Source organism: Rattus norvegicus, chromosome 2 (genome assembly GCF_021556685.1).
Source record: "Rattus norvegicus strain SHRSP/BbbUtx chromosome 2, alternate assembly SHRSP_T2T, whole genome shotgun sequence".
In the NCBI taxonomy this organism is placed as follows: Eukaryota; Metazoa; Chordata; class Mammalia; order Rodentia; family Muridae; genus Rattus; species Rattus norvegicus.
Genome location: NC_141535.1, coordinates 137,545,258 through 137,571,602, shown reverse-complemented (window position 1 = coordinate 137,571,602; position 26,345 = coordinate 137,545,258). Strand labels below are relative to the sequence as shown.

The following is a 26,345-nucleotide window of genomic DNA, read 5'->3' as shown; positions in this document are numbered from 1 at the left end:
GACTTCTAGGTAAGATTCTCTCCTCCCAAAATGCCCTAGGCCCTTATACCACCCCCAAACCCCTAAGGTAGAGATGCCACAGTCCACACTGAGTCGCCTCAGTCTCTCCCTGCCACCTTTGGAAAGGTAAACAAACAACAATCTTAAACACCTAATTTATAGGTCTGCAATCCTCCTTCAAGGCAGGTGTCTTTGGCAATTCCCCAGTGAGCACCCCACTTAAGACTTCCACCAAATACTCACTCACAGCTCCCAGCCTTACCAGGTCGTGGGTAGCCCCAAGCTTTATGGGAAGAGAAATCACTCCACAACACTCATGCACAATTTGGTCACACACAACAGCGACTCGGCTTTCAATTAAAAGCATACCTCCCCAAGCCAGCCCAATTGTGGAAGCCCTTCTCTGAGCGCAAAAGTGTGGCCTCCCAGCCTGGAGGCACTGGCCCTTTAAAGGTTCTGGCTTCCTGTACACCCGGTCCCTCCCCTCCTCGCCTGCTCCCGCCCCGGCCAAGGGTCACACTTGAACTTTAGGTTGCCCAGAGCCTAAAAACCTTAGCCACCCACTTGCGCGCGCGTCAGAAACCGTACCCAGCAAGTGGGAACGCTCGATTCAGGCCACTTTGGATAAAAAAACCAAATTTGCCCCGGCCTCGGGGAACCTTCGGCAACTGCTGGCCCGCACAGCGCTCAGCACGCTGCGCGTTTAGCTAACCCATCAGCTGCGGGAGCCCCGCGTGTGCGTGGGGAATGTTTCCAGTGCTCCCGTCACCTCTGCTGTCGGGTCCGAGGGAACCTCGTCGGCCAAGGGTCGGGAGAGTGGGTGCGCATGTGGGCGGAGGAGTCGCCCCGACCCCTCGCAGGTCCGGAGTGTCAAGTGGCGAACCCTTCGAAGCCAGCCCCTCTACTCCAACAACTAGCCAACTTCCAAGCCTGCTCTGGCATTTCACTTAAGTTCTCAAACAAGCCCTCCCGGGGTCCCTCTAGAACTCCCTCGCCTGCACTTCGTCCAAATTTGGCTCCAGGTCTCGGGGAAGCCCCCGCCACACCTGCCATTTCTCGCCCGCTCTCTCCGTGCGCCCATCATTTCCGGGCCCGGAACACCCACACGGCCGACCCTCGGCGGGCCCCAACAAATCCACCCCCCCGGGCCGCCCCGAGGCCGTTCACCTTCCAGCCCGCCGAGCTGTTGCTGTCGCCCTTATCCTTGAAGTAGGGCACACTCTTCACCATCCACTCGTAGATCTGCGACAGGGTGAGCCTCTTCTCCGCCGAGCTCTCGATGGCCTTGGTGATGAGGTCGGCGTACGACAGGTTGCCCCACGCGTTGCGGCGCGACGAACTGGTCTTGCGCGGCTGCCCAGCGAGTGGCCCCGCGGCGGCTGGAGGCACCGGTGGGGGCTGCGACAGCGGCCCGGTCGGTGGGGGCTGCGGCGGCGCCGAGTGCACGCAGCCCGCCTCCGGGCCCTGGAAGTCCCCGCACAGGCCCCTACTGGCGGCAGCTGCGGCCGCCACGGCCACGCAACCCGGTGCCCGCGCGAAGTCCTCGCTCTCTTCTAGCAGGCTCAGGTTGCTCATAAAGTCGGTGCTGACAGCGGACGCCGAGGCCAGGCTCGCCGTGGCGTCGGGGTTGGCGGCCGTGCTGCCCGACGGCGCCGGGCTGGAGGTGGTCGAGTTGGACTGGTTAAACTCCGGCCTGGGCAGCGGCCAGGTGCAGGAGCGCTGCCGAGGCAGCGGCTCGAAGTCCGGGTCGGTCTCCACCACCTGAGGCGCTTCGGCCATGGTGCCCCCCGCCCCTCCCCCACCAGCAGAGAGTACCAGGAGACGCGGCCACCGGGGGCGCGGAGCCGGCGCTCGGAGTGTCGCTCCGAGATTGGGGGCCGCGGACGGCGGACGCACGCCGGAGCGAGGAGCGGCGCAGCGGACGGACGCGCCCAGAACTTAACTTCGCTGGGTCACCGGTGTCGGGGATCCTCCGAGTTCGTGCCTCGGACGGGGCAAGGACCAGGCCGCGGAGCCCGGCAGCTCGGGCACCACGCTCCTGATGACAGGGCCGCGGACGCAAGGGCAGACCGGCGGACGCCGCGGGCCGCTCTCTCTCCCCCGCGGCCGCGCGACAGCGGCGCTACTGCCTGTTGAATGTGGCGGCGGCGGGGACTGCAGCGACTCCGCAGCCTCCCGTCTTACGGGATCTGCAGCGGCTCCCCGCCCGCGGCGGCGCGCGCGCCGCCCCGCCCTTGACTGACAGGCTGCGCGACCAATGGACGCGCCAAGTCTCTGCCTAGACAACCAATGAACGCGGGCCTGGGAGGGAGCTCCTTTCCCTCGGGAGGCGGCAGTAGGTTGGTGGGGGGCAGCGGGGTGTTTTTCTTTCTCACACACTTTTTTTTTCTAATCTCCGTTATTATTTTCTGTAATTCTCAAGTGTTTCTGAGTCTCTGGCGCCTCAGTGTTCGGATTGCTAGGAGGCAAACCGGCGTGGAGGCGGCGACCATACTTTTGTTTACTACGGAGTGCAATCGAGTACTCCAGGCAGTGCCCAGACCCCGACTCCCGGGATGGCGCGGAGCCGCTGCGCGCTCCCGGACGCGACGTGGGCGGTGGGGCGCCTCGTGGATTCCACTCAGCCCGCTCCGCCCACGCGTCTTCGCGGAGCTCTCGGGAAGTCGGTGGGGTTTGTTTTGGAGAAATGTTTTCTTAAGCTGGCATCTGCCCGGGCCGCCCCAGGCACGAAGATCCTACGGTGAAGATCCGTCGCTCTGCGGCTCCGGATTCCCCTTCCCACCCTACCTGTGCACACCTGCAAGCCGAGCCTCCGCGGTTCTCCAGCCCCAGCCCCAGCCCCCAGCCTCCAGTCATCCTGAACCCAAAAGAGGTGCGGCGCGGGGAGAAGACTGTTGCACAAGCACCTAGATCCAGTAGCGCCTCAGATCTGAAGTCTTCTATGGAACCTCTTTCCTGTTACGAGAATCTCACTTTTTCCTGAGGACCAGAGTGGTGGCTAAAGGGTCAGAGGAGAGTGTTTAGAGACAATCTTGTCACTTTATTGCCCCTAATTAAATTTAACTGGTTGCTTACTTCTTTTTTATTGAGAATGGAAGCGATGAGGTGTTGAAGTCGCAAAAGGAGATAAGCCACAATTGTTGGGGCACAGCTCGTCTCTCCAGTTCTTTAAGTTCCCAAACCCGGGTATCTAATATAGGTTCAGCAGAGCCAGAGGTAGAAAGACAATGATCCTTTTTGCCTTTATAGAGTTGAAGAAAATATTTCCTCGCTTGATTTTTCTGATTTGCTTTCTCTTTTAAAAAGAAGTATGGGTGGCATTTTCTTTTAATGACTAGGGACACCTTAGAATTGAAGATGCATATCGGGGTTTTAAATATGTCCCAAAAGACAGCTCCTAATTTCTTGTTGCTGTTGTATGTCACTCCTTCTTACGTGGAGTTTTTCTATGTAAAATGAGGCTTCCAAGAAAACCGGGCTTCTTACTTCTTATTCCTTCCACTTTGCATCTAGCAGTGTCTCTAATCCAGGCCCCTATTCATAATCCCTTTTTTCCGGAACCGGCTGCCTACTAATAAAAAAGATTTGAGTGGAGATCCTAAACCAGAGGTGTTGAGGGCAGAGGTGGGTTGACTGCATTACCTTGACTACGAATTTTGGCTGGTGAGGTCTTCTTTGACAGCCGCGGGGAGCCTTGAGTAAATGGGTGAGCTTAAAAAGGACCACAAAGCACAACCCTGGCTGCTCCTTTGTAATCACGCTGTGCTGAGGTGGGCCCACAGTCAGACAGCCGCACCCTGCAAATAGGCGGAGCACTGGTGGGCCATTCTTGGCAATGAAATCCAGCTGTGAATTTGGCCTTAGCCTCATTTCCATTCCAGTTTCTCAGGGACTGTACCGATAAGAGTATTTGGTTAAGGGAGTTTTCCTAATGCTTTCCCCAAATCTTCAAATTCTCTAAGGCCACTGTCCCCAATTGTTTCTTTAAATGTCATAGTATAGGCTAGTGATAGCAAAGGCTTAAATGTGTGGGGTCCTAAGCCGAGACAAAAAAAAAAAAAAAAAAAAAGCCTAAGAACCTGTACAATCAATGTCCCTAATACAAAGGTTTTTTTTTTTTTAATGCATCTTAAAAAGTTGATAAGGGGGAATATTCGTGGTTGTGTCAAGAAGTCAGTATACTGAAGCATAGGCATGGCAGAACATCGTTTCACACACATTTCCTATCCTCCCCTGGTACAAACCAGTCTGTAAAGAATAACCTTGTGTTGTAACTGTCATTTCACGTCCTCACAAGTAGGGAGATGCATGCAAAAACAGGAGTCACTGGGAAAGCAGGCATGATGTGCTTTGGGGATTTTGAAAGAAACAGGCAAAGTGCCTTTGATAAAAGTTATGTCAAGTTAAACATTCTTCTCTGGTAACCCTGTAAAAATGTTGCAGTGGAAAGTAAATGTGGGTTATCTTCGGCCTCCTTTGATTAATAGATAGTAAAACATCCCACTAAGAGAGCAGTGCCAGGGTGAGAGCTTCCACTTCTGGCTTCCCATCAATATTATCAATGTACCTGCAAAAAAGTATAACCATCCCGTAATACCAGTGTACAATACAATAATCGTTGTAGCTGGTGTGTCTTCTTCCTGCTAACCGTGCATCTTGGTAATTCTAGTCACCTGAATTCCGCCAAGATGAGTGAAGTCTTCACTGACAAGACTGAGAAAGCAGTGACTTAGCCAGATGGTAGCATGCCTGCTGAGCATACACCGTGCCCTGGCCTCTGGCATAAACTCCTAAGATAGTACACACCAGTAACCCCAGCACTTCAGAGGTGGTGGCAGGAAGATCAGGAGTTTAGGATGCATTCCAAACTAGTCTGGGTTACATGAGGCCCTACGCACCCACTCACCCACCCCCCCAAAAAAAAGAAAGAGAAAGGGAGGATTAAGAAAGTGGAAAAAAAAAGGGGCTGGAGATTTAGCTCAGTGGTAGAGCGCTTGCCTAGCAAGCACAAGGCCCTCCTGGGTTCGGTCCCCAGCTCCAAAAAAAAAAAAAAAAAAAAAAAAAGAAAGAAAGTGGAAAAAAGAGAGATACTACAATAAAAGGTGTTTTTGTGGAACATGTAAACATGACAGGTGTAGTGGTGCGAGCCATTAAACCCAGCCCTCAGGGAGGCAGAGGCAGGTGGATCTCTGTGAGTTCCATGCCAATCAAGGCTGTATAGTGAGATCTTGTCTCACAAACAAGCAAATGTTTTAGCTGGAACTAAAGGCCTGACATCCCAGAAACCCATAAAGCTGAAGCAGGAGAATCTCAAGTTTAAGTTTCCCTGGGCTATAGAAGGAGTTCAAATCTAGATGGAATAAGACTTACAAAGACCCTGTCTCAAAATAAAAAGAGGGCTGGAATGCAGTCTTATGGTAGAGATCATCATCTGAGGCCCTAGGTTTAATCCCTAGGACTGTGAGGTGGGAAAGTGGAAATAGTAAGTAGATAACATACAGTTACTGAGTTGTGATTGAAGCTCGTTGGTATGTGTACTCGGCTTTAATCCCTAGCAAGGCGATGAAATGAGAACCTTAGAGATGATATCCGACAGTGCTGGCAACACAACACAATCAATTAGGAAAGCTCTCTGATCACCTATGGGTGTTGTGCTATCAGTTTAACACAGCCCTCATGGTTCCAACTAGAGATAACGGCACTGAGAAGTTAAATGCTTTGTTCAAGTTCTGAGAAGTTAGTTGGGCTGGGTATAAAAAGATTTCCCCTTGCTCAGGCCAAAATGATGCTTTCCATTCTGCTACTGGTGATACCACTTTTGGTAGCTCGAGGTTTTGGGATTATCTGATGAAATTTAACCTGTACTAAATAGTAGGTCCTTAGACTATTTTTAAAATTAGCCAATTCTGAGCTCCAAACTTCCTGGACACTAGCATTTAAAGTGTGTGTGTGTGTCTGTGTGTGTCTGTGTGTGACATCGAGGACTCAAGATGGCCATAAAATTAATAGAGTTGCAAGTCTCAACCTTGCATTCATTTTGAAACACAATGTGTTTTCACTATCTTATTTCTGTTTCTTGTCATATTAAAGCTTTCTCCCATGCTTCTCCCAAAAGCAGGACATGTGTATTAAATAAGAGAACGTTGCCATGTAGAACACAGATGGCCGTACATTTTTGGCAGAGAGGAAGTTTTTAACAAGGCATTTTAGTTGGAAAGCTGCAAAGGAAGGAGTCAACTGCTGCTTTATCATCATCAGTTCATTTTCTTGTTTTTCTAATCTAAGCATCCTGTCTCTATAGCACTCGGCAATCTAGGCAAGGGGGTCAAACTCGATGGCAAGCAAATGGCTAACAGAGTCCAGGAGAGTAACAAAGAAATGACCAGCTGAAGAAGAGGCTACTAGCATTTTTTTTACATGTGTGTCTGTCTGTCTGTCTGTGTCTGTGTGTGCATACACATGCATGAGCAAGCATAGCAGGAAGTGTGTGTTTTCTTGATTCCATTTTCTCATTCCAGCTTGTGGACCCTGGAGATCAAGTTCAGTTCCCCAGGGTTGGTGGCAGGAAAGTTAACTCAGTTGTGTTACTAGTGGGCCTCCTGCTCCAGTTTTCTAGTAATTAACCATGCTGATTGTCTTTTGTTGAACTGAATGAATGGATAGATGGATGGATGGATGAATAGAGGTAATGACTGTGTAGTTAAGAGTACATGTGTTTTCCTATAATGTGCAGATTATCTGTGTCAGAGACAATGTAAAAACAGGAGACAATAGATTGTCACATTTCCAGGGCCAGAGAAATGGCTCAGAGGTTAAGAGAGTGCCCTGGCATAGGACCTCACAGTGGCCCATGACTATGGGTAAGTCTAGTTTCAGGGGATAGGACGCCCCCTTCTGGTCCCTGTAGTTACTAGGCATGAACATGCCACAGGCAAACATCCATAAACATTTAAATGTTTTTAGAGAGGGGATGAAATTACTAATTATCGGATTTGGCTGACTCAGAAGACCCATCCTTATGTAAAGTCCCTTGTGCCAGGAAAAAAAAAAATACACACACACACACAGACACACACACACACACGCACACACACGTGTGTGTGCGTGTGTGTGTGTGTGTCTGTGTGTGTGTTTTGCAGTAAATAATACCTTTAGAAACACACAGGATTGTTCTACCTTCTAAGGTTTAACATGCTCTATTTTTTGGTTTCTAGGCAGGGTCATGTAGTCCAGGCTGGTCTCTAACGGATCGAGTAGCTGAAGATGGCCTTGAACTCTTGGTTCTTCCGCCTCCACCTCCCGAGGATGCAGGAAATACAGGATTCACTCTGAACTTAAGTGTAACATTTAAAAATGAAATTTCTAATTAGCAAAAGACTGAAAGAGTGCCTGGAAAGAAACTAATTTGTCTCAAAGGAAAAAAAAGGATGCCATATGTACGTTAAATAATCTGATGTTTCAACAACAAATTCAAAATAGGATATTTGAGTTATGTTGCATGTTTGAGCACCACAAGATTCAAACTTGGAAATACTTTGTAATACAAAAACCAAGCTCCACTGGAGGCTGATGGCGTCAGGGTTTATATTGCTGTGATGCAAACACTAAGTCCAAGAGGCTGGGGAGGGAAGGGTTTATTCCGCTTACACTTCCACATTGCTGCTCATCACCAAAGGAAGTCAGGACAGGAACTCACATGGGGCAGGAACTGATGCAGAGGCCATGGAGGGTGCTGCTTACTGACTTGCTTCCTCTGTCTTGCTCAGTCTTCTCTCTTCTAGAACCCAGAACCACCAGCCAAGGGTTGGAACCAGCCACAGTGGATCACTAATTGAGAAAATGCCCTACAGCCAGATCTCATGGAGGCCCCTTCCCCTCTGCGGACTCTAGCTTGTGTCAAGTTGACAAAACCAACCAGTGCAGACATCTTCTGTTTTTCTGATTTGTGCATCACTGGAAACAAGAAAATCTATCACATGATGTCACTCAAAGAGACAAGGACCTAGATTCAAATCGGTAGCACTTTTCCAAAAACTAAAATAAATAACATATATGTATGTAAATGTGTGCATGCAAGTTTTATTTCTAAACTTTCTAGCTCTAGACCTTAAATCATAAAATCATAAACTACCATATATATATGTATACATATATTCATATATATATATATGAAGCTTGTTGTGTAGCACATTGGTGTCACACACAAGAGAGACTCTAACAACATAAGGAGAGAAATATATATATATATATATATATATATATATACATATATATATATATATATAGAGAGAGAGAGAGAGAGAGAGAGACCATATATGAATCTATCTCAATAAAGACTTTCAACAATAAGTATAGGCCAAGCACTTCACAGCCCTCTTTTGTCGTTTTTGTCTTTAGACGGGGTCTCACAATGCAGCCTTGGCTGGCCTAGAACTCCTAGAGATCTGTCTGCCTCTACCTCCCGATTGCTGGTACTTAAGGTGTGCACCACTACACTTAGCTTACAGCTATATTTTGAGTCAACCATTCAAATCACCTAGTAAAGCAAGGGCTGATACGCTTGATCTACACAGAAATGAAAATCAGGTACAGATTTACTTACAGGGTTTTCTTAGATGCTGACCTAACTGTAATCAAACTGGACCAGGACCAGCTGCTATCCACGTTCAGAGTTTACCGTCTGCAGCTATAAAATGTTGGGACTGGACACTAATCCAATGTTAATTTCATAGCTCAAATTGGTTCTTCTAGGAAATTTACACTTGGAAAGAAATGCATTTCAAGACTGTGATACCAGCACCCGAGAGGCTAAGACAGAAGAAATGCAGCAAGTTCTAGTCTAGGTTCTATCAGTTCCTGGCCAGCATGGAGCGCACAGAAAGCAGAGGATGTTTGATAATATTTGGAACTTTCCTTCTCCTTTTAGGTCACTATTAGCATTCCACTCTGCTTACAGACCAGGTCAAGAAGCTGGACAGATGGCTCGGTGGTTAAGAGTACCTGCTTCTCCAAGCTTCTTGAAGACCCGGTTTCGGAGAGTCCCACCTCTTCTGACCAGTGAGCATAAATATCATAGGAATTTTTAAAGAAAAACTTACTCTGGGAATAGGATGGGATTACAAATTTATGTTCCTAGTTTTTCCTGAACACACCCTGTACCCCTGCAACAAGAAAATTCAAACAAACAAACAAAAACCAAAACACACACACACACAATTGGCCACCAGCAACTCCAGTTCCAGGGCATCCTCTGCCACCTTCTGGTCATTGCGCGCACTGCATGCATATGGTCCACATGTACATACAAGCAATATCCACAGGCTAAAATAGTTTTTTCAAAAAGAAACCCAGTTCAGTTTACATTACTAAAAGATGCCTAGATACAAGGTAATTAGCAACAATAATGACGATTTTTACATTTGTATACAGAAATGAAGTAGGGCCTAGCCTGTCATCAGTACTTGGCTATTGAGACAGCTTCGGTAACCCGCTCTTCCGGGTTGGCTGGCTTATCTGAAGTCCTTCCTGGCTTTTTGTATCCTGAATCACACTGAGATCCTTAAGCACCAGAGAGTGATCATTACTGCATTTTATTTTAATAGGAAAATCATCCTTTCTCCTGAGTTCCAGAGGTCAAAACCCATGAAAGTTTATCCTATTGGGCCTTGTTCCATTTAATCTAACCCCACAGTCAGGCTGCTGGCGTCAGAGCCAGGTCCACCAGCTTGAGGCAACTGACAAGATTTAAAGGAAAACAAAACAAAATTCTCGTGGCTCCTCTCTGTTTCAAACGTGGCCACAAAGGAAACCAGAGTGGGATTAGGAATTTATGTTCGTAGATTTCATTAAACAACCTTCACTGAAGATGTGGTTGTCTATTAGTCTCCTGTGAGATCAGAATCAGCTATGTAATAAAACAGTGTTATGCATGCTCACGCTCCCCCAAGTGTACGCTTATTCGAGACCATAGGTGGCCACCTCTTTTCTCCCTGTTGGCTGCCCCACTTGGGGTACAGGAGGGCTGCCCCGTCCTTGATGGCACTGCCTTGAGTCCTCCAGCCCTAAGGAGGAGAAATGGGCCTTACAACAGGTAAGTTAGCAAATAGAGGCAGACAGTGGACACCCGCAGTTCTCCCCCAGTTATTATAGATATGTTTTGAGGTCAAGCAACGGACTAGTCCAGTAGGACAGGCAAACCAAGTTCCTGTGTGTGAGAGAGAAGTAAGTCTCTGAGTTATGAGTAACGGTGAGATGACTAAGATTCCAAGAGGCAGAAAGGAGGTAATATATATGACCAAACAGGAGTTCTGTTAGAGAGAGAGAGAGAGAGAGAGAGAGAGAGAGAGAGAGAGAGAGAGAGAGAGAGAGAGAGAGATAGAGAGAGAGAGAGAGAGATATTGAGAGTCTTAGCCTGAGTCTGGGTCAAGTGAGATGGTCCAATTCTGGTTTTGATCTGGAACAGGCTTGGCATGGGAGGATGAATCCAGGACCTTCCATCAACCTCTATCACAGTTGATGTTGCCAGAGGGACAGTGTGAGGTCCTTTCAAGGCATGTGTCAATCCATTTTTCTGAAACTTTTAGATGAACATTTGGTCCTGGGTTAGAATAAACAACAGGGCACTGAGGAGGGAAGCAGATGGGCTCCCAAACCCTAAAATGGACTCAGTCTGGACCTTTTGAAGAGGCTGGAGTTACTTTAAAAGGATTGATTATTAATGTCACCAATGATAGGTTCTCTTAAACAAAGCAACCAGGGATAGCCTTCCAAACATGATCTCACAGGAAGTGTATCCTATCTCAAGAGGTATTCTAGGAAGGCCAGGGGTAAAGGACTAGGCCTATTTTTACTGGGTCTAAGAACTAATCTAGAGAAGATAGGCTTCCTAGTCTAGTTTATGTATCTGTCTGTCTGGAACTCCGAGGTTAGGGAGCTCAGTGGAGTTTCCGAGTTACATTTAAGACCTGAGAAGGTACCCACAGATGTGAACAGAGAGCTGCTCCCAGTGTAGACCAGGTGAGTCCTGAACTCAGATATCTGTCTGCCTCTGCTTCCTGAGTGCTGGGATTAACATGCCTGTCTAACACTTTTAGTCTTAGTGCAAAGTAATTCTGCCTTTTCTACACCTGCTCTAGCTTCCAAAGAAAGACATAGAGACCTTATATTTACTAAAGTCTTCTTGCACTGTATCCAGGCAGGGCTCACAGTTATTCTAACCCGACTATGTTGCCTGCTTCCCAGCCCTGGGCCCCGCTACCCGCCATCTTAGTCTCATCCTGGCCACTCCTGCTCCGTCCATCCTCCTGAGGGAACCCCTCTGGGGGATCCCCGGCATTCTGCTCAGCGTCTGAATACTCAGGGCACAAAACCATCTCCCAGCATCTCAGTGTTTGTTTCTGTAGTCAGTAGTCCCCTCCCTTTTGTTTTTTTTTAAAGATTTATTTATTCATGTATTATATATAGGTACACTGTAGCTGTCTTCAGACGCACCAGAAGAGGGCATCAGATCCCTTTACAGATGGTTGTGAGCCACCATGTGGTTGCTGGGAATTGAACTCACGACCTCTGGAAGAGCAGTCGGGTGCTCTTAACCACTGAGCCATCTCCCCCAGCCCCTAGTCCTCTCTTCTAATAAGTCATGGTAGACATGGCATTTGGTAAGGTCAAAACCGAGGTTCTGGTTTGGAGTCTACTTTAGTTTCTGGAGAGCTTGTTCCCCTGTTTCTGTCCTTTAAAAAGGCTAGTCTCCTGCCTTTAGATCACAGAATAATGTGGCTGGGCTATTGCAGCAAACCCAGGAGTCCAGAGCTTGCAGTGTTCCCCATCCCCTTCCTTTTTGGGTATCATTGAGCATTTCCTCCTTTGAGTGAACCAGTATCCTACAAGAGACCTCCATTTGGCAGAGCTGAGCCTTCTTCCTGGAGACACAATCCCAATGGGAGCAGCTGGAGCAAGTTCTCTGTGTGCTTCAAACAGGTGGTGGTGTCAGCAGCTGCAGTAGGAGATCATCTATATGCTGGAGTGCAAAGGAGCCAAGGGGCGACACCCTGAGTCTCGTTAAGTCTTTTCATAATGTCTCCCCAAAGAGTCTAGGGAATTTTAAGTCATGTCCAGGTTAGCTGGTTAGTCTCCCTGGACACTGGATCAGTCTAGTCAAAGGCAAATATGATCTGGCTCACTGGTGCCAGGGGGATGGGGAGGGGAGCATTCAGACTGTCTATCCAGCCCTGGATGTCTGTCAGGAGGAGACTGAGCAAAGTGTACAGATTTGGAATATGGGAAGGCATAATCCAAGCCAACTGGCATGGTGAGAGGATGTTAGCTTCTGACAGCCTCTGGATAAGAGGAGCAATTTTTAGTCTAGTCTTCTGGTTTATGGGATACTGCTGAACCCTTATCGGCACGGCTGTAGCCAAGAGACTTACCACAGCTGGTGGGTGGTACGTGCCAAGCCTGTTGGATTTGTCTCAGCCCAGTCCTTAGGAAACTGTTGTTGCAGGTCCTGGAGCAGGATCCCTGGATCTCAATTTGTTTTGGGTATGGAGTCTGGGAGAACTAGAAAATGCATTTAAGATGGGAGGTGGGTGGGAGTCAGGGGAAGCAGCTAAGCTGAGTTGGTAGCAGGTACAAAGGAAATTTTAGGGTTTTTTGTTGTTTTGTTTTTTTTGTTTTTTGGGGGTTTGTTTGTTTGTTTTGAGGAGTAAAGGCAGTGGTGGTGCCTAATCTTTTTTTTTTTTTTTTCTTTTTTCTTTTTTTCGGAGCTGGGGACCGAACCCAGGGCCTTGTGCTTGCTAGGCAAGCGCTCTACCACTGAGCTAAATCCCCAATCCCGGTGGTGCCTAATCTTCAATGAACATCTCTGCTCAGAAGGAAGAAAAGGGCAGTCTGGGACCACCTTGAAGGGGTGAGTCACATACCTGTAGCTCAGGTTAACTGTTCTTTTTAGGTTGTGGTTTCTAATTGTGCCTGTGGTCCCTTGTACTAGCGTCTTTTTTTAAATTATTATCTTTTTCATTTCTTTGTTTTTTAAGATCTCTCCCTTGGACGTGAGCAGGTAAAGCAGTGGGGAATTCAGATGAGCCGTAGGGCAGCAGCCAGCACTCTCTTGGCTTTGCCTCTGCCCCTTAAGTGTCCTGGCCATTGTACACGGAGAGTTTGTGCTCCTGTAAATCCCTCTAACTTTTTTGTTTGTTTCTGTTTTTGTAGATGTCTAGAAGTGATTGAGTGACAAAAAGTTAAATTTAATGTCCTAGCATTTTCTGCAGCCAATGGATCAAAAGAGGTATAAAATTTTAAGGACCCCCCACCCCTGAACCCCACAAATGCTTTAGAACTGCTCCAGGACTCTTCTGAGCCCTAAGGAACCTCAGAAGTTGTACACAAATTAATGGGTTTTTGAGCCACACCCTGAATTCCAATTATAAAGTACAGTGTCTAAGACCTGAGAACCTGCGTGCATGCTGGTGTTTCGGGGTGTTTGGGAGGAAAAGCCGCTTCAAAAGACAGTAGCTTTCAGTATATGTACCGGTGGCTGAGGCCAAAAAAAAAAAAAAACAAAACAAAACAAAAAAAAAAAACCTTCTTTGCCCCTGCCCTACTAAGTTTCCTATCCGCCAAAGTAAACAGAGTCAGAATTGCTGGCAAACATCCCACGTAAGGAGATGGGTGTGAGTGACAGAGGGCAGTTACCAGTTATGGCTTGGGACTTATCAGGAGGGGAAAAAAAGGGAGGGATGGTGGTAGTGGTCTGGATCTTCCAGTTATACAGATCTGAAGTAGAAAAAGGAACAGAGATCAGGAAAGGGCGATGCCCTTTCTCTAAATCACTGCCCACCTCCCCCACCCAGAGGGTGTGGTGTTTCCTCTGACTACTGCGCTGGCAGGACAGGGGCAGCCCAAGGCGAGTGGAGATCCTAGGGACCTTGCCCTAAGAAAGCTTGGGCTGGGTGTGGACTCCCCACTGCGTGGAGCTGACTTGAGAGGGGGAAAACAAGAAAAAAAAGTTAGCAATGGCGTGCAGAGGGTGCCACCTACTGGCAGAACCCAGAAAACCAGCAGAAATTCAATCATCTTCCATTTGCGAGAACCAGACAAAACAGAAATATCAACGAGTCAATCAATCAATCAATCGAATAAACAACACTCTGGGCCAGACTTGTCCGTCACGTCACTCATTTAATCATTTACATACTTGGCCAGCCATTTATTTATTCAAGCAAACCTGTAACTCTCATGAGAGCTCGAACCAGAATGCAGAGTCTCCCACTATTGGTATCCCAACTTCCTGTAAAGGACTGGGAAAAGTTGCCTTCCCAAACCAAGAAGACAGCTTTTAACACCCCTAATGTCCAGAGGAAAACTCCCCAAGAATGGGTGTATTCCTTTTAATTATGGAGCTCTCCCTGGGCCTGTCCCATTTATTTAGCCAGAACTAAAAAACAGAACCAGAATTCACATTGACTGAGGCAATTTAAAAAATTTGAATCCTTTATCAGACCAAGAGCAGGCTCAATCCCCTGGTTGCCCAAGCGCCTCATACTGCATTTTAAAAGACAAAACCAAAGTTATACCAATGCTGCTGGGGGAATACATTAGTGACAGATTTAGAACGGCCTAGTAACAAGACCCAGCAGTATCTTCTAGACACTACATAGTATGTTTGGACCATGGTCAGGGTCACAGGCAGTTCCAGAAGTGACCTCAAGGTGGAAGCTATTGGGGGTGGAAGGCTTAAGAAGTGGCCAGTTAGGCACAAAATAACATTGGGACAGGAGGCTGTTTATATATATTTCCCCTAAAAGATGTTGCCTCTAAGAAACAAAGGTTTCAGGCTTGTTTATTTCATGAATAAAATACAAATCAAAACTTTAAAAATCAGATTTCTAAGGAAAAAAAAAAGATTAGGGAAGGGAGACACACAGACAGTTACAACAACAGACACACTACATTACCTAAAGGGAACTGGAATACATTGGCTTCCGGGGCCTGCATTCACTCTTGTGTGGTTTTTCTTTAATTCTCTTTTAAACTGGTTAAATATTCCTCAAGGAAGAAGGCCACAGCTTAATCTTCCTGTTCACTTTTAAAATTAAAAGGGATTCTCTCTTTGTTAATAAGGTATCTCATCTGTATTATCCTATTTTACAGTTATTCTTACACTGGCTACTCTCAGTAGCTGTCCTATGACACCAAATGGCAACTCGTGCTGAGATGTGTACACACAGCAATATTCTGTTAAAAGAGCCCAAAAAATGCCACCTAATTTTTAAAACCTAATTAAAATACACAACAAACTTAGTTAGTCACTAAATAAAAAGTGACGAGAACTTCGGAAACATGACCAGGAGGACCTGAAGTGGGGAAAAAAATACTGTCCCATCATATAATCAAGGTAGGAATTTGTATTGCAAATGTTAGTTTAAATACTTCTTAAAAGATTTAAGTTGCGTTGGGGTTTGGTTGACAGCAACCTTCTTAGTGTTTGGGAATACATTCTTAAACTGAGAATCATGAAAAGTTAGGTCGAAAAGGCCACAGGAGGTGGAGAGATGGCTCGGTCAGTGCTCCTGTTCGGGCATCAGATCTGCATTTCCAGCTCCCAGCTGGGGTGTGGCAGCACAGGTCTGGACCACAGTGGTTGGCAAAGACAACTACATCCCAGGGCTCTCTGGCACTGGCTGCCACTCTAGCCGCTCAGCGAGAGTTCCTGTCTTAGAAAATGGGGGGTGGAGGGTGCTGGGGAAACAACTCTCTGGCAAAGCATCTGTTATACCAGCCAAGTCCAGTCCTCAGAACTCGGCACAGAGCTGTCCTCTGACCTCCTCTCATGCCCCGCCCTGCAATAATAACAACAAAATTATATTTGCTTTTATATTTGGAGTCAGGGTCTCTCTATAAAGCCCTGGCTCTCCTAGAATTCACTGTATAAACCAAACGGGTCTCAAGCTTACAGAGCTCCATCTGCCTCTGCCTCCTGAGTGCTGGGACTAACGGTGGGCACCTCCATGCCCAGAAACAAGATGAACAGCAGCTGAGGAAGACAACTGTTCTAACCTTGATCACCACATGCAGGAGTGCTACTGCACACAAGAAATAATACACACTCACGAGCACACATATACGCACGCACACGCATACACACACTGCGTGTGTGCACAAGCCCGCATCTTGATGGAGAAATCATGCAAGTGGCACAGAAAGCTCCTTTTGATCCTCAGAAGATCCAAGGCCTTTCTTGAGTTGGATCCTGCTGAAGAGACATCCATGTTCCTGAGAAGGCTCACCTCTATTTAGTTCTCTACTTACCATTTCAGTCAACTTGGGGGAAGGCACGGGAAAGAGCAGCTAAAAATTTTGTAGATGATGATGATGATGTTGGTGATGGTGATGATGATGATAATGATGATGATGATTTAAAAATCACGATGCATTTAATTTAAAGTCCTGGGTAGAATGTGGTCTGTGCAGGTTCTTGTGATGTCAGGACAGCACACTAATACCCAGCAGTGACAAGACTACTTCCCTTGCCTTCTCCTGTCACACGGTATCTATCAGAGCTGGAGGATACAGCTCTCCTAGAGGCTTCCCTAACATACGTGCTCCAATCTCCAGCTCTGCAGGAAGAAGGAGACAAAAGCTCCTTCCATCCTTTGATTGACACAGCATACGTAAGCTGTTCTGTGTGCTTGTTTTGATTTTGTTTTTATCTTTTGCTTCGTTTGCTTGGAGAACCTGACTGTTTGAAGAATCAGTCGTTCCCTTTCAGATTGCTATGCTGAAGGCCTACTTCCCACTGCCACTGCCACAAATACCACGGTGTCTCAATCAGGGTTTCTATTCCTGCACAAACATCATGACCAAGAAGCAAGTTGGGGAGGAAAGGGTTTATTCAGCTTACACTTCCACATTGCTGTTCATCGCCAAAGGAAGTCAGGACCGGAACTCAAGCAGGTCAGAAAGCAGGAGCTGATGCAGAGGCCATGGAGGGATGCTTCTTACTGGCTTGCTCTCCATGGCTTGCTCAGCTTGTTTTCTTAGAGAACCCAAGACCACCAGCCCAGGGACCGTACCACTCACAAAGGGCTGGGCCCTCCCCCCTGATCACTAACTGAGAAAATGCCTTACAGCTGGATCTCATGGAGGCATCTCCCAAGGGAGGCTCCTTTCTCTGTGATAATTCCAGTTTGTGTCAAGTTGACACACACAACCAGCCAGCACACTCGGTGATAGAAATAATCGGGCCTTGAAGAAGGTAAGTTAAAATGAGATCATTAGGGTGGTCCCAAGAGCAACTTGTCTCTGCACGAGGAAATGTAAACAGATACGTTTGCAAAGACAAAAAACACCAGAGTGAATGCGGGGTCCACCTGCAAGTCCAGGTGAGGGATGGGACCCCCAAAGAAATCAAACTTTAGACAACTTCACTTTAGACCTGAGCTCAAACACTTTGAGAGAGTTAATGTTGTTTGTTTAGAACACCCACTCTGTGACATTTTGTTATTGTAGCCTTAGCTGAGCTAATACAGTGGTCAAATAGCCAGCAGCTGCTTGGAGGGTTTGGGTGGACTTCTCACATTCCGTTTAAGAACTAAAGGATCCTAAGAGGCAGCTAAGCAAATAAAGTGTTCATCTGTCAAAGTTTCAGAGTCCTTTGTCCTAAGAGTAGGGTATCCAGTGTTGGGGTCCACGTCATAGAAGAATGTTTTTACGCAGCACTTTGAGCGTATCAGAACTGTCCTAACACTTGCCTACAGAAACATGTTATCTTCATAAAGCTTCTTAGGCTTCATAAGAGCAGAGGCTATTTTACTGGGGGAAAAAATCTAAGGGGGTTGAAGGTGTCACTAAGTGGCAGAGAGCCCTTGTCCAGTATGCGCAAGGCCGCATTCAGCCCCCCAGATTCACAAAATACACTAAAAATGCATAAAAATAAAGCTAAGGAGATCGATTGGCTTTGATTTTTGAGAAAGGGGGTGTGTGTCCTTTGCAGCTCAAGCTGTCTTCAAACTCACTGCCTAAGCCTGTTGATTATTAAATGTATCAAATGTGTGAGCCACTTTGCAAGGCAAGATAAGTTTAAAATGAAAGACAGGGAGATAGCTCAGTGGTAAAGTGCTTGCTATGCATGAGGACCTGAGTTCAAATCCCTGGGTCCCATGTAAAAACTGGGTCATGGCAACACATGGCAGAGTCAGAAGGTCCCAGGGATTTGCTCACTAGACAGGCTAGCCAATGGGTGGCTCCAGGTTCAGTGAGAGACTAAGAAATCAAATTTTTGAGAGAGAGAGAGAGAGAGAGAGAGAGAGAGAGAGAGAGAGAGAGAGAGAGAGAGAGACTGTACGACTTCTCCCCACAAGCTTTGGACAGGCACAAGGGACTAAGGTGCATATTTTACATATGAAAACAGACCTGGCATCCAGGTCTCCCAGCATCCCTCAGTCCCAATCTGGTATATCCAGCTCAGGGGCTGGATTGCCCTTCCTCCAGAGGCTCTTCCCTATATAATTCTGACATTTTGGCCTCTCCCTCTTTCTCCTTCTCGATTTCCACCCGTGTGCCCCCCACCTCCCCATGACGACTTCCCTGGCCTCGGTCCTTGGGGTCAGTGAATTCACCCAAGCACAGCTCCCCAATAAACCTGCCCTTAATATATTCAAACCTGGCTTGAATTTGGCTCATTAACCTGTGGAGAAATAACCTATCAACAAGGCCATGTTAACAACTCAGAGCTGGGCTCCAAACCCCATGGCGTCTTTGCTTACAGCTCCCAGTGCAGGCCACCTCTTAATTATTAGACCTATACTTACTTACCGCTCACACACCCGCCAGACACTAGACAGTTCAGCAAGCTATTAGACCTGAAGTCAAGAGGTTTAAATTCACAATCAAATTCTCCCCGCCCCACCCCCCAGGAAGTTCTCTTTGAGAGTAACTATCATGATAATAGGTACCTGCTGAAGGGATCGAGGCAGTTAATGGAGTAACAGACAGTAATAGACGCTTACGTGTAGGATTAGCCCCAGGTTTAGCAAGCCTGTTTACAGGGTCTTTTATCTTGTAAGTCAGAAGTTCATTTAAATGATAGAAAGTTCTCAGCTGAGAAAGGGTTCTCGTGGACTCCACCAACCAAGGGCGGGGCTTTAAGTTACAATACTTCAAGGCTAGGCCATCCCACAGTTTTCCCTGTCGGCTCAGTGTCTTTGTCCCATGTGAACTATCCTGCCCATTGAGAAGCAGCCGCCCTACTTGGGAAGAGACCCCTCTGACCAGATTCAAGCCACGACAGCAAGTAAGCTGCAAGGCCTCCATACACCAGGCTCTGCTCCCCACATTCAATCCCCCCAAACTGCACTCTCCGACCTCCCACCGTGATGTTTGAAGTATGGCACTCCAATGCCGTACCTGGGGGTCAGTTTCCCCCACCTCTCACCACGACGTTTGTAAGACGCCTCAATGCCAGACCAGGCGGGTCAGGTGGGCTTGGCTGCCATCTAGTGGTCTCCAAAGTGTATTCGAGGCTTCTTCTGCCTTTGATCTGTAAACACAGGGTTGTTTTTTTTTTTTTTTAATTTTTTTTTAAGTTCTTTATTTTTTTTTTTATTAACTTTAGTATTTCTTATATACATTTCGAGTGTTATTCCCTTTCCCGGTTTCCGGGCAAACATCCCCCTAATCCCTCCCCCTTCCCTTCTTTATGGCTATTCCCCTTCCCATCCTTCCCCCATTGCCGCCCTCCCCCCAACAATCTAGTTCACTGGGGGTTCAGTCTTAGCAGGACCAAGGGCTTCCCCTTCCACTGGTGCTCTTACTAGAATATTCATTGCTACCTATGAGGTCAGAGTCCAGGGTCAGTCCATGTATAGTCTTTAGGTAGTGGCTTAGTCCCTGGAAGCTCTGGTTGCTTGGCATTGTTGTACATATGGGGTCTTAAGGCCCTTCAAGCTCTTCCAGTTCTTTCTCTGATTCCTTCAACGGGGGTCCTATTCTCAGTTCAGTGGTTTGCTGCTGGCATTCGCCTCTGTATTTGCTGTATTCTGGCTGTGTCTCTCAGGAGCGATCTACATCCGGCTCCTGTCGGCCTGCACTTCTTTGCTTCATCTATCTTGTCTAATTGGATGGCTGTATATGTATGGGCCACATGTGGGGCAGGCTCTGAATGGGTGTTCCTTCTGTGTCTGTTTTAATCTTTGCCTCTCTATTCCCTGCCACGGGTATTCTTATTCCCCTTTTAAAGAAGGAGTGAAGCATTCACATTTTGATCATCCGTCTTGAGTTTCTTTTGTTCTAGGCATCTAGGGTAATTCAAGAGTCTTCACTCTCTTCTATACCTATTATCCTTAGGTTTGATCTTCTCATTGAGTCCTGGATTTCCTGTATGTTTTGGAGTAGCTTTTTCCGCTTTACATTATCTTTGACAGTTGAGTCAATGATTTCTATGGAATCTTCTGCTCCTAGATTCTCTTCCATCTCTTGTATTCTGTTGGTGAAGCTCATATCTACAGATCCTTGTCTCTTTTTTTGGCTTTCTATATCCAGGGTTGTTTCCATGTGTTCTTTCTTGATTGCTTCTATTTCCATTTTTAATTCCTTCAACTGTTTGATTGTGTTTTCCTGGAATTCTTTCAGGGATTTTTGTGACTCCTCTCTATGGGCTTCTACTTGTTTATTTATGTTTTTTTTTAAGATTTATTCATTTATTATATATAAGTACACTGTAGCTGTCTTCAGATACACCAGAAGAGAGAATCGGATCTCTTTACAGATGGTTGTGAGCCACCATGTGGTTGCTGGGAATTGAGCTCATGACCTCTGGAAGAGCAGTCGGGTGCTCTTAACCGCTGAGCCATCTCTCCAGCCCTATTTATGTTTTCCTGGAATTCTTTCAGGGATTTTTGTGACTCCTCTCTATGGGCTTCTACTTGTTTATTTATGTTTTCCTGGAATTCTTTCAGGGATTTTTGCGATTCCTCTCAGTAGGCTTCTACTTGTTCTCTGAGGGAGTTCTTCACGTCTTTCTTGAAGTCCTCCAGCATCATGATCAAATATGATTTTGAAACTAGATCTTGCTTTTCTGGTGTGTTTGGATATTCCATGTTTGCTTTGGTGGGAGAATTGGGCTCCGATGATGCCATGTAGTCTTGGTTTCTGTTGCTTGGGTTCCTGCGCTTGCCTCTCGCCATCAGATTATCTCTAGTGTTACTTTGTTCTGCTATTTCTGACAGTGGCTAGACTGTCCTATAAGCCTGTGTGTCAGGAGTGCTGTAGACCTGTTTACCTGTTTTCTTTCAGCCAGTTATGGGGACAGAGTGTTCTGCTTTCGGGCGTGTAGTTTTTCCTATCTACAGGCCTTCAGCTGTTCCTGTGGGCCTGTGTCTTGAGTTCACCAGGCAGGTCGCTTGGAGCAGGAAGGTTTGTCTTACCTGTGGTCCCGAGGCTCAAGTTTGCTCGTGGGGTGTTGCTTATGAGCTCTCCGTGGGGGCAGCAACCAGGAAGATCTGTGCCGCCCTTTCCGGGAGCTTCTGTGCACCAGGGTTCCAGATGGCGTTTGGTGTTTTCCTCTGGCGTCAGAGATGTGTGCAGAGTGCAGTCTCTTCTGGTTTCCCAGGCGTGTCTGCCTCTCTGAAGGTTTAGCTCTCCCTCCCACGGGATTTGGGTGCAGAGAACTCACAGGGTTGGTTTTTTATCGTTGTTTGGTTCGGTTTTCGGCTTTGTTGCTTTACCTTTTTGTTGGTTTGTTTGTGGTACCGGGAATGGTGACTAGAGTCTCCGGCATGTTATGTAGGCAAGTGTTTTATCACGTGAGCTGCAGTAGCACCGCTAAGTAAGGTCTGAATCCAGGACTCCAGGCTTACTGGCAAGCACTCATACACCTGCACTACGTCCCACAGCAGTATTTGTTTCTTTATGTGTGTGTGTACAGTGTCTGTGAATCTGTTTGTGGGCTGCACTGCCTGTGTGTGTATGTGTGGAAGCCAGAGCTCCATGTCAAGTATAGGATGCCTTCTTCTATCTCTTACTACCTTATTTTTCAAGTGAGTGAGTGTCTTCTTTGAACCTGGATCTCACAGATTGGCCTGCATGGCAGGCATGGCCTGGGATTTATCTGGCTTTAGGATAATGATGATTCTAAGATTACAAAGCTGGCCCCTCACACTGGTCCCTCCCGATCGGGTTTTACAGGGTCCTGGGGATCCCAGTTCAGGTCCTTTTATGTAGCACTTCACTTACCAAGCTAGCCGTCCAAGCTCCAAATAGTCATCTTTTGAAGGAGCAAAGTCCACTGGCACACGGGGTTGATCCAAGCTGCCAGTTAGTAAGCAGGGTTTCTATTCCCAGTCTGTCCACGTCTGATAACTCATGACAGCTCTTCTGTCCACACCACAGGTGCTTCTCACTCAAGCCCTAACCTCTCTGGAATCCATCTCAACCCAGATTTCTTGTGAATTTCAAAATGTATGACAGTCATGTATGGCTTGCCCTTTGTTTGAAATTGGAAGATCCTCAGACGTATAAATGGTCATATACTGGACCAGAGTGTCCACGACACCCACACCCATACTGACCATTGCTGTCCCACTGATTGATTCTGGGCTGGAGAGGTGGTTTAGTGGTTAGGAGTGCTGACTCCTCTGTTAGATGACAGACTCCCAGGACCCACATTCTAACTGTCTGTAACTCCAGTTCCAGGCTATCTCACAGCCTCCTGTGGCTTCTGTGGCTACTGCATGCATGTAGGGTGCAAACATTCATCCAGGCAAAACACCCATATATGTAAAATAGAAGGAAGGAAAGAAGGAAGGAAGGAAGGAGGGAAGGAAGGAAGGAAGGATGGAAGGAAGGGAGGGAGGAGGGAAGGAAGGAAAGAAGGAAGGAAGGAAGGAAGGAAGGAAGGAAGGAAGGAAGGAAGGAAAAGAACACGATTCTTTTGCAAACTTAGGTCACAGTAACTTGTGGCTTGTTTCAGAGATATTCCTAGGTGGCCAGCTGATAAGGAATCAACGTAGCCAGTAATGGCTTTAATTGTGCAGCCATGCACTGTTCTAACCACCCCAAGGCTGTGAGACCACCTTGGCTCTGTGGTTGGTTTTACCTTTTCTTCCTCCTCCTCCTCTTCCTCCTCCCCCCCTCCTCCTCTTCTCCCTCCTTTCCCTCCTCCTCCTCCTCTTCCTCTTCCTCCTCTTCCTTTTACTTTGTGGGTTGTTTTTGGTGTTTGTTTGGAGAGAGTCTCACTAAGTAGCCAAGGCTGACTTGGAACTCACTACATAGACCAGGCTGGTCTCAAATTCAGAGATCCATCTACCTGCCTCTGCCTACCAAATCCCAGCACTACAGTTGTGTACCACTCCCCATGGCCTATTGTTAGTTTTATTTCTTTCCCACCCAATGCCCTAGTCAATTTATTTGGCAAAAAGAAAGAGAAAGGATGGAGAAAGGGAGGGAGGGAGAGAAAGAAGAGAAAGAAATTTTGCTTAAAAACAACTTTTGTAACATTGAAAACAAGTATTTTATCACCCTCTACTGGCACTATGATAGTATTCTTTAAAAAAAAAACACACACATTTTATAGTGCAATGTTTTTAAAAATTAGAAAGGTCTGTTTCATTTTGTTTCTCCTCCTCCTCCTCCTCCTCCTCCTCCTCTTCCTCTTCTTCCTCCTCCTCCTCCTCCTCTTCCTTGTCCTCCTCCTCCTCCTCCTCTTCCTTGTCCTCCTCTTCTTTTCCTGGGACTAGATCATCGTGATGGGCAGCAATCAGGCAAGGACCAGCTTCAGTGAGATTATGATTGAGCCGAGCCATCTGGGATTCCACACAGAAGGAATCAGGCCAGGGTGGCTGTGACTCAGGATGTGGACACTAAAGACAGGACCTCATGAGCCTCTCCAGTGGGACACTTGCTCTCACTTCATTCTTTATATTGAGACTTAGGTACAGACCCGTCTATCGTCTACCTGTGACCTTAACTATTTATCTACCTGCCATCTATCATCTATCATTTCTTTATCTGTTTGCCTACCACGTAACTCTGGTTGATCAGTCTATCGATCTGTATCTATCCATCAACCATCTATCTATAATCTGTTTGCCTATCTTCTATTTATTATTGATATCTATCTATCTATCTATCTATCTACCTACCTACCTACCTTTAGTTTGATTTCTCATCCATTTATTTTGTTTTCCTAAGACAAGGCTTCTGTGTATAGATCAGATTAGCCTCAAACTCACTATGCAACTGAAGACTTATTTTGAATTCCTAATTCTCTTTCTTTTATCTTCCTCCATTCCTGGTTTAAACCTATTTTTCTTCTTGCTATGTAGCCTTGGCTGGTGTGATGTTTTGAATAGATTTGGCCCACAGGGGCTCAGACATTTGAATGTTTACTCATTAAGGAGTGGTGCTACTTGACAGGAATTAGGAGATGCAGCTTTGTTAAGTGAGCATGCCACTAGGAGGTGGGCTTTGGGGTTTCAAATGCTCAAGCCAGGCCCAGTGACTGGCTCTCTTCCTGCTACCAGCCAACCCAGATACAGAACTCTTTGCAACTTCTCTGGCACCAAGACTGCCTATGTGTCACCATGCTTCCTGCCAGGACTAAACCTCTGAACTGCAAGCCAGTCCTAATTAAATGTTTTCCTCTATAAAAGCTGTTATGATCATGGTGTGCCTTTACGCCAACAGAAACCCTAACTAAGACAGCTGGCCCGGATTAATTATGTCTGCCAGACTGCTCCAGAAGTTTCTGTGGTCCTCCAGCCTCTGGCTCCTGGGATCACAGGCATGTGCCACCACACCTGTCTTCCACCACACCTGTCTTCTTGCCCCTATCTTTATGGTACCAGATAGGGATAGGCCAAAGAGAATTACAATTCAAGGCTTGCTGGTTAGAAACTGGACCATAACTGATGGATATAAAAGCCCAGAGAACACCTAAGAATGACAGGGCACCACCACCCAAATTCTGTCTTTTGTACTAACTTGGGGCTGAGGACAGGGCTTTATTGGCAGAATGCTTGCCTTCTACTCACAAGACCCTGGGTTCAATCCCCAGCACTGCAAAGACTGTTATATTTGCTGGCTACGGTAGTGCTCACCTTTAATCCCAGTAAGGGGCAGAGGTAGGAGAAGACTGTTGTTGTGCGTTTGAAGCAAACCTGGGATACACAGTGACTGTTAGAAGCAGCCAGGGCTGCAAAGTCAGATTCTGCCTGAGAAAACTCAAAACAACCACCCACCACACCTAACCTGGATATGACTGTTCAACAGATACAAAATGTCCAGCAGGGACTCGCTGCTACTAATTAGGTCAAGCTCATCCCACATTTAAGTACACGATGCTGGTTGTGTGTAGGTTAGTGCTGTCCCATGTCCACTCTGCCACAGGGCTCAGACGCTTGGGGAGGCGGGAAGTTTGACCATGCTTACCCCACACTGTCACCAGGTGGGTGTTGGGCTATGGGAAGCCTTGGGACATCGCTCCGGGGGGTGGGGAAGCACAGTCTAAGTGCAGGAGCACAGTCTAAGTGCAGGACACAGCAGGAGCTGACTTGGGGGGGGGTCCCCTGGCCTGCAAGGAGGCCGGGGCCTTCGCTTCTCAGGCTCTTGAGCATCCAGGCACCGCCGGGATGCCACAGAAGAGCTGAGAACAGAGTGGGGGCCCACAGGGCTGGATGTAGCCTTGGGTTGGGGGAAAGAGACGGAGCTACAGCTGGTCCTGAGGGAGAGAGTCCTTGGCTGGACAGTGGCCTGTGGAGGTGGCTGGGATCACAGGGAGATTAGGTGGGGGCTCTTGTAGGTGAAGGCCTTCTCGAGAGCTCCCTAGGGTGGATCCGGATGAAAAGAGATTTTAAGGTGTTTATTGTCATGGCGGAAAGTAGATGAGTAAAAATGGTACCCCACTTCTCAGGGTGGGCCTGAGATTAAATACCTGTTGCAGGGAGGAGTGTCTGGGAAGGAAAGTTTATTGTCTAAGCCTTCAGGTACCTCATTATAATGTGGATCTGTCTCTGTCTTGAGCCTACGTGACCTGTGGTCACATCCTCTACCTATGGAGGGGTTTGGAGCATTGCCCTTATGTGACTGATGGCCACGAATCTTTGGAGGGCTGTGGCTAGTGCCAGGGGCCTGGGAGTCAGGTGAAATACCTACCATCCCTTCAAGTCACCAGGGTTTCAAGCCTCTGCTCAACCAGGAACCAGGCTGCCTCTCACGGTAGTAGAGGAGACTAGAGCAGTTGTCGTGGAAGCAAATGGTGAAATGCTTACTTCTAGAATGATCTCTAATGGAGGTGCAGTCCATCCAGACTTGTCCCTTCCTTTTCTCTTCTGGAAATTTGACTCTTTGTTTCT

The 26,345-nt window shown here is 47.1% G+C and overlaps 1 protein-coding gene across 3 annotated transcripts in view; it reads right to left on the bottom strand.

Annotated features, from left to right (window-relative positions):
* Positions 1-1,884, bottom strand: part of Foxo1 (forkhead box O1) — a 78,260-nt gene extending 76,376 nt beyond the window's left edge. For 2 of the 3 annotated variants that reach the window (XM_087635792.1, XM_087635788.1), the window contains exon 1: positions 370-449. Coding sequence is in view for 1 of the 3 variants with exons in the window: in NM_001191846.3 (NP_001178775.1) it covers positions 1,168-1,779 (612 nt within the window). In the remaining 2 variants the exon portion in view is untranslated. Of the gene's footprint in view, positions 1-369; positions 450-1,167 lie in introns of those variants that run through there. The other variant, NM_001191846.3, reaches the window with a different exon arrangement.
* Between the last annotated feature and the right edge of the window lie 24,461 nt (positions 1,885-26,345).